The sequence below is a fragment of the Melitaea cinxia genome, chromosome 29, assembly GCF_905220565.1.
Source record: "Melitaea cinxia chromosome 29, ilMelCinx1.1, whole genome shotgun sequence".
In the NCBI taxonomy this organism is placed as follows: domain Eukaryota; kingdom Metazoa; phylum Arthropoda; class Insecta; order Lepidoptera; family Nymphalidae; genus Melitaea; species Melitaea cinxia.
Genome location: NC_059422.1, coordinates 8193617 through 8202433, shown reverse-complemented (window position 1 = coordinate 8202433; position 8817 = coordinate 8193617). Strand labels below are relative to the sequence as shown.

At 36.4% G+C, this 8817-nt stretch overlaps 1 protein-coding gene across 1 annotated transcript; it reads right to left on the bottom strand.

Moving 5' to 3' along the window:
• Positions 1-4818: 4818 nt before the first annotated feature.
• On the bottom strand, positions 4819-5658 carry LOC123667814 (cuticle protein 1-like). Its single transcript, XM_045601652.1, has 2 exons — positions 5580-5658; positions 4819-5496 (listed from the first exon to the last, which is right to left on the bottom strand). Exons 1-2 carry the CDS (start codon positions 5589-5591, stop codon positions 4900-4902), a joined length of 609 nt encoding a protein of 202 aa, XP_045457608.1. The 5' UTR covers positions 5592-5658; the 3' UTR covers positions 4819-4899.
• Between the last annotated feature and the right edge of the window lie 3159 nt (positions 5659-8817).

The following is an 8817-nucleotide window of genomic DNA, read 5'->3' as shown; positions in this document are numbered from 1 at the left end:
GACATGTCTGCTCCAGTGGCCATCGGCCAATCCGTTTGTGAAGCTGTTTAATGGATAAAATATTTTTTATCCATTAAAATGTTGGGTGTAGTTCGCTTTTTAGACTATACTATAGACTAGCCGTGCCCCGTATTTTCACCTGCGTCGTTATATAGCCTATAGCCTTCTTCCGGAAATGGGCTATCCGACTCAATAATAGTTTTTCAATTCGAACCAGTATAGTGCCTGAGATTTTGCTGAGATGAGTTTTATAATAATAATAAACTAAGATTAGAAAATGCAATTAAAAATGTCAAGTATGTTAATACAGTAGTGAGTAATTTTATTGTTGTGCTTTAGTGATTATGATAACAGTTAACCCGCAAGCCCAAATATTCAATACACCTGCTTCCCACCGTTTCGGTCACTTGGTCGAGTCACGGTACTCGACAGGGTTGTCTACAATGGGAATGTGAAATTAATATGTGAAATTTAGTTAAAATAATGTTTTTTTTTGAAGTAAAACTTATTTACGCGAGCTTGACTTGGAGAGTAAGCTGGTGATTGCGTGACGAGAGCGTTACGAAAAGTGTGATTGGGCGAGGCGAACGGAACTTGAGAGGGAGATATAAGTTAGTGAAGACAGAAAGTTTTACTTCAGTCGCTTGGTCTAAAGTACACTCGTTTTTTTTTTTTGGAATTGTATTGTAGGGTTTGTTTGTTGTTAATATCTAATCTTACGAGTCATATATTGGTGATTACCGTAGCTAATAGATGTCTAAAGCACCGCAAGCGCGTTCCCGACCCTATTCTTACTCCCCCCCCAGGAGCTCTGGTCACCTTACTCACCAACAGGAACACAACAGTGATTGAAAGCAGTATTATTCAGCTGTGGTCTTCTGTAAGGTCGATATACCCCAGTCGGGCTGCTCCATATTATGACCAGGTAATTTCCTGCTGTGTCCTACCCCCTACCTACAGTTAAATTTGATAACAAACAATTATTATTTCAAATAACTTTAATGTTGAATCAGAATTGATACTATTACAGTTTTTGTTCAAAGTCGCAATTATAAATAATACTAGCTGACCCCGCAAACGTTTCTTTGCCATATATGTTATTAACCCGCTTAATCCCCCCCCCCCCCTTATAACTTAGGGGTATGAAAAATAGATGTTGGCCGATTCTCAGACCTATCCGATATGCCCACAAAATTTTATTAAAATCGGTCGAGCCGTTTCGGAGGAGTTCAATGTTTAACACCATGACACGAGAATTTTATATATTAGATTTTACTTGACGATCGATAACCCTACTAAACTTTGACGTCGCAGAATCTCGCACCACACGAATAGACCACGCCCCTCGGGCTTTTATTGTCTTTACTTTTTTCTTATAATACGAGACACGGTATAAGGAATATATACTTTTATTTAACGAAAATGAAGTACATACGCAAGATAATACATATATCGACATATATCTGATACGTTGTCTAATGAAATATTTACGTAAAAAAAATGAGTCCAATAAGCCCAATAACGGTTATAATGACAAAGAAAACAAAATCTTGGACATAGTTACGACCGATGAGTTAGACGTTAAAGCAGGAGATATAGTAAATCATTAGAACATGTTTGCATATATAAATGACAACTTATAGATCCACATTTTTCAAAGATTTCGCAATCTCTGAATCCAATATTTAAAAAAAAACATAGTGAAATTCAATTCTGAAAAATAATAATATATCGTAAATTTCTGTATGTTTGATACTGTCATCTATCAAATAGCCTTATCCGGTAAAGCCAAATTTTAACTGAGGTTAACAACCAAGCCCTTAAACTGTGGTAGGGCACAGCAGGAAATTGCCTGTTCAAATTTGGAGCAGCCCGACTGGGGGCCTCAACCTTACAGAAGATCACAGCAGTTTTCAAGTATTGTTGTGTCCCTGTTGGTGAGTAATAAAACCAGAGCTCCTGAGGGAACTGGGGATGGGGTCGGCAACGCGCTTGCGACGCTTCTAGTGTTGCAGACGTCTATAAGTTACGGTAATCGCTTACCATCAGGTGAGCCGTAGGCTTGTTTGCCGATCTTGTTACATAAAAAAGCCAAACCTAAGAGCCTACTCAACAATTGTGGATAAAAGTTATCTTGCACATAAGTTACGAATATACTTTAACAGAAGGATGTAGAATACGTCATTAGGACCTGTTTCCCCTCAATATACTAAATATCAGATTCACATTCGCAAATAGATATTAGCCATAATTGTAATGGAATTCGATGGTAAAAAAGAATCATATCATATCATAAACTTTTATCTGTTGGATACCGTCATCCGTCAAATAGCGTTGTCCACAATCGGTGTAACTGGACTTTAATGGTATAACTCACTATACAACTAGTGTGGTTATAGTTGTAGTGGGTAATTTAATTTCAAGATATTTACAACAATCACCTACCAAGGTCTAGTTATGATCAAAATGCGTAATTTGAACTAAATTACTATTAGGTGTACAGAAGTAATAATTTATATCTGTGGGTCGACAGTAGGCGAGGTAGGAATTTAGAAATCGCTGAGTATTTTCTACTTAAGGTAACAATAGTTATTTTGCATTATCATCGATCGGTAATACAATGTAGGTTGATGAAAAAATAGTCAAGTAAATACGCGTTATCAAAAAATAATCAAAGACTTATCAGATCTCCGCCAAATTTAAATGAGACTACAAGACAAGCATCAGCTTTCGCTTAAAAAAAGAATCATCAAAATCGGTATACCCAGTGAAAAGTTACACGGTGATAGATAGTTTTATTTTTTAACCGACTTACAAAATAAATGAGGAGGTTCTCAACTCGATGGATTTTTTATAATGTTACCTCAGAACTTTTGACTAGGTGGGCCGATTTTGATGATTCTTTTTTTTAACCGACTTCCAAAAAAGGAGGAGGTTCTCAATTCGACTGTATTTTTTTTTTTTTTTTATCTATCTCTTTTTTTTTTTTTTATGTATGTTACATCAGAATTTTTGACTGGGTGGAGCGATTACGACAAATTTTCTTTTAATCGAAAGGTGGTGCGTGCCAATTGGTCCCATTTAAATTTATTTGAGATCTAACAACTACTTTTCGAGCTATATCTAATAATGCGTTTTTACTTGACGCTTTTTTCGTCGACCTACGTTGTATTATACCACATAACTTTCTACTGGATGTACCGATTTTAATAATTCTTTTTTTGTTGCAAAGGAGATATCCCAAGCTTAGTACCATGATAAGGAAACCAGGATCTAATGATGGGATCCCAGAGAAATCGAGGGAAACTCTTGAAAATCCACAATAACTTTTTACTGGGTGTACCGATTTTGATAATTCTTTTTTTGTTGGAAAGAAGATATCCCTAGTTTAGTACCATGATAAGGAAACCAGGATCTGATGATGGGATCCCAGAGAAATCGAGGGAACTTCTTGAAAATCCGCAATAACTTTTTACTGGGTGTACCGATTTTGATAATTTTTAATTTAATCGATAGCTGATGTTTGTCATGTGATCACATATAAATTTTATTGAGATCTGATTACAACTTTTTGAGTAATCTTTGATAACGCGTAGTTACTTGACTATTTTTGCGTCGATCTACGTTGTATTACTCGTCGATGTGATTGAAGTCGGTTTTTTTTTCGTTTGCGAGCAAACACAATTATTAATCGAAAGGTGGTACGTATTATGTGGTCCCATTTAATTTTAATTGACATCTAATGAGCATTTTTCGAGTTATCTAATAATGCGTTTTTACTTGACTATTTTTTCGTCGACCTACGTTGTATTATACCGAATAACTTTTTACTAGGTGTACCGATTTTCATGATTTTTAATTTAATCGAAAGCTGATGTTTATCATGTGGTCACATTTAAATTTTATCGAGATCTAATTACAAGTTTTTGAGTAATCTTTGATAACGTGTATTTACTTGACTATTTTTTCGTCAACCTACGTTGTATTTCTTGTCGATGTAATTGAAGTCGGTTTTTTTTTTCGTTTGCGAGTAAACACAATTTTTTTTTGTTTGTTAATATACGCAATTATGTCATAAAAAGAAAAACCCAACTTCCTGGTTCCTTTCGTATATTATTGTAATGAGAATTGCACTAATTGTGCTTTAGTTACTTGTTGCATAATTTTAATGATTTTGTATCAATCTCGAACATCTTGACTAATTAATTAAATTTAATTGTTTTAATTCTTAGATAACACTCTTTCTATAGATGTTAGGTTTAATGTGAGAATATATTTATTGTTATATTGATATCCTGTTCTAAATTCTACTATAAACCATTGCTTATGTAAATACGTGAATTTTAATTGAATAGATTGTTTATGTAATGTGTATTGTTATAATTTGCTTTGTTATATCATTAACATCTGAATTTGCTTTTTAATTGATATCAGAAAAGGAGGATCTCGATTTTATTGTATTTTTTATTATACTCGTACAACTAAATAGCGTCGGTTACCGCATAGCTTCCGGGTGTAGCGATTTTAACGATAATTTTTCTTTTATCGAAAATTGGCGCTGGTCGTGTGATTTCATTTCACTTTGATCGAGCCTTGACGAGTGCTATTTGAGTTGTTTCATATTATACGTATTTAATTGGCTAAAATATTCTTAAATTTAGTTATTTATATGTTTTGTACGTTATAATTATATAATTTTATGATAGTGTAGGGGTGTGTAGTAATGGGTGTACTTATAGTTATTTTGATATTTCATCAAGGTAATTTAATCCCCTTAAGTCAAATAATTATAGGTTTTGTTAAATGAAAAGCATGAAAAACGATGTATATACCTTTATTCGCTCGTCCTCATTAGCCGGAATAATTTAAAAATCTATTGTAAATATTGTCTATATGGGCTTACCACGCGTGGCCGAGGCCGTGGGCGAAGCCGTGGGCGAGGCCATGGGCGGCGTATGCGAGGGGAGCGTGGACGATGGGGCCTGGATGAGTCTGGGAGAGAGATTGTGTGGACACGGAATGACTACCAGCGATGCCGTGCGCTAGGATTGGGGCAGCGTAGCCATGGGCGAGGGCAGGGGCAGCGATGGAGTGCGCTGCAAGAGCTGGGGCAGCCACAGCGTGGGCGGCATATGCAGCAACTGGGGCAACGTGACCAGCGAGCTGGCGGGCGGCGACGGGAGACACGCCAGCGGCAGCTCCATCAATGGCTGCAGCAGCGGTCTGGGCGGCGTTTACGGCTTGCCATGCGTGGTCCTCTGCAGCATTGATGGCTTTTCCCTGGTTCTCAGCGACCTGGTCGATGACGGCACGGGTGTGGTCCACAGCGTTAACGTGAGCGTCGATAGCGGCGCCCTGGATGTCACCGTGGTTGACGGCTAATGGTGCAGCATAGGCCAGGCCGTGGCCGTGGGCCCATGGAGCTCCATAAGCTCCGGCCAGCAGGGCACCGGAGGGTGCGGCTGCGGCGCAGGCGAGGACGGCGGTGGCTACAATCTATAAACAATAAATCAATTATTAATAAATCGAATCGAATTTTAAAGTAACTTGAAACGTTAAATATAATAAACGGTACCGACCAGAAATCTCATCGTGCACTTCAATTAGACTGCTCGAAAGCTACTGATTGATTTTGCAACTGTCCACACAGCTTTTATACTCGGCTCTGGCTACTCCGTATCGGTGAGAGTGACCGGCCCCGGCCAAGGGCGCAAAGGGTGTCAGGAAGCGATTTTGACAGATTTTCTACGCGGCACAATGTGACATGTGTTCGGATACGGAATGCGGCCAATGTCAGTTGACTTTTTAATTTGTTTTTTTTTCTCTCAAGTTCCGTGCAATGAGACCTTACTGCGTTTGACGAATTGTTTATTTCGATTTTAGATTGTAGTTAGCATTGATTAGGTCTAGATAATTAGGTATACTTATAACTATAACTGCTGTGACAGAAATTCCTTGTAAATTAGTAAATTGTTCAATAGCCGACCTGTGCCCACGTCGTTGGGCGTTAATTATTATTTATGTGATGCAAATATATAGGAAAGTTTTTATCTCGTTCGCATTTCTCGGACTTGATTTACACATACTATTATTTGTCACTGAACTTTTTGTTCAATTACAATAAAATATATCCCATATCACTCCTGAATAGTGTAGCTTGCTGTTAGTGAAAGAATTTTCATGATCGGATCAGTATTTGCGAAGATTACCTACAAACAAACAAAGTTATAAACTTTACTTCTTTATAATATTAGTATAGACGAGATAGAAGTATAGACTATAGAAGTATAGATTATAGAAGTATAGATTATTGTTAAGGGGGTGCGTAGATGCAAATGTTAATGTTTGATATGTTTTTTTCTTTACGTAAAATATAATTTTTTGCTATAGTTACATTAAAGCATATTTGTAATGTATTTGACTGAATGTTTTTATGTAAGCTGTGCGCGCGACATCGTCCGCGTGGAATTTAACAAAAAAAGTTGTTGTTCAGTTTGCAGAGTTATAAACTAAATAAATTTCTTAAATAAAAGTAGCTCAAGTTACTCATTATTATAAAGTCCCGTCAAAATCGTCATCGTTTCAGAGATTAGCCGGAACAAACAGACAGATAGACAGACAAAATTAAAAAAATATATTTTGGTAGGTATATATACCATGTATACATCCACATGCATTTAGTAAAAAGCGGCTATTTTAATATTACAAACAGACACTCCAATTTTATTTTATAGATATACATGTTATATGCCTATGCGTATTAACTTTGAAGGAGCAACTTTTGCGTTTATGGTTAGATCTTCTGATGATTATAATGATAACGTTGTTCGTTCTAAAGAATTTCTTAAAATGTTGGATTGATTTAAACAGTACCGTACCATATAATGGGCTTATCCAGTAGTTAGCAATTTCCACAAGACATACTAGACACCTAGCCTGCTAGACACTGCGTTGGCGCAACGGTCACAGCACTGGTTTGTGGCTGTCGCGCTGGCGGTTGAGGGTTCGATCCTCGCACATGACAAACATTTTTAGACACATGCAGTCCTTGTGAGTCTCTCTAACGTGCCTCGGAGAGCACGTTAAGCCGTCGGTCCCGGTTGTTATCATGTATACCTGATAGCGATCGTTACTCATAGTAGGGAATATGGATATACCAACCCGCATTGGATCAGCGTGGTGGATTAAACTCTGATCCTTCTGCTACACGGGGAAAGAAGCCTATACCCAGCTGTAGGATATTACAGGCTGAAGCATAGTACTGGTTAATCGAATCTATTCACGATAAAACACGGTAGAAATATCGCATGCAATGTGTTTCCGGAAAACTATAACCTGGAGATCTTTAAGTCGCGAGTGAGTAGGTTACTTCTAGGTAAGCGTGCTCCATCTTAGACCGCTGAAGTGATGAAACAAAAAAAGCTCCTCATTTTTTAGTATATAGATTTAATTTAATCAATAAACATTATAATCAAACTGCTTGTAATTCATGAAACATAGAATTACAAAATTCTCTTGCACTGGTAATTTATGCATTCCTTAATACTTGTAAAACTGTTATAATAGATTGCGTAGTGTGCTGGGCTATATTTACTACGTAGGTAATTAAAATGACCATTCATTTTCCTTCATAATTGTGTTTGCAGGCAAACGAAGAAAAACCGACTTCAATAATGTCGACAAGTAATACAACGTAGGTAGACGAAAAAATATTCAAGTAAATACGCATTATCAAAGATTACTCCAAAAGTTGTAATCAGATCTCGATGAAATTTAAATATGACCACATGATAAACGTCGGCTTTCGATTAAATTAAAAATCATTAAAATCGGTACACCCAGTTAAAAGTTATAGTTTATATATAGCAGAATGGTAATATATATTTTTTTTGAATTATGCATAAAAAATAAAACAATAAAAAAGTTTACACACACTACTATGTACTTGACACACACACACACGCATATATAGGTATAGTCTATTATTTTTTATTATAGATGTATAGTTTTTGACGCCAGAACCTCAATAATGTTGAAACTTATAATTTAATAAATAATTGGCGGCCACTGAATAATTGTAACATCAAATCTTGTCTAAATCGAAATCGAAACCATAAAAAAAAGATGTGCAACAAATTTTCAATCATTGTTCTACATATTTGATCTGACGCAACGAGACGCCCGCACAATTTTGTTTACTTTCACCCACTGCTTTCATTTCGTCGACGATATTTTGATGGTGCTGTTTTTTATTGTTTAGTGACACGTGCGGGCGCCATTTTGAAATTTGTGACGTCACTACTCTGCGTCACGTCGTTCAAAGTGGAAGGTTTGAAATTATTGGATTCTTTTGGGTGTCTTAATAATTTTTTGGCAAATCTATAGTATATTTTGTACATTGTAATAAATAAAAATTTAGCTGCTAATAGGAAGTTATAAAAGCAGGCATGTCGTTGTATAAAATATGGCCTTTAGATAATAAGTTTATTTACTTCAAAACTGGTTGCCTGTAAAGTTGATTTATGGACGATAGTTTAACGTGACAACGTCATAACAAAACATCTCAAACGCATAGTCCAATCAAGGGGGAAAGAGAATGAGCGTAACGCTACAATTAGCATAACGCTACAATGCGGCATCCTTTTTCGTGCATGCAGCCGGCGTTCATCGATTTATTAGACGTTGTCACGTCAAAAATAAAAAAAGATTAGGGTATTGTGTTGTCTAAATTTAAAGGACGGCCAGAAACAAATACTAATTTGATCAAATGTATGCAGAAACTAGGTATTTATATAATAAAATATAATTATGTGTGTG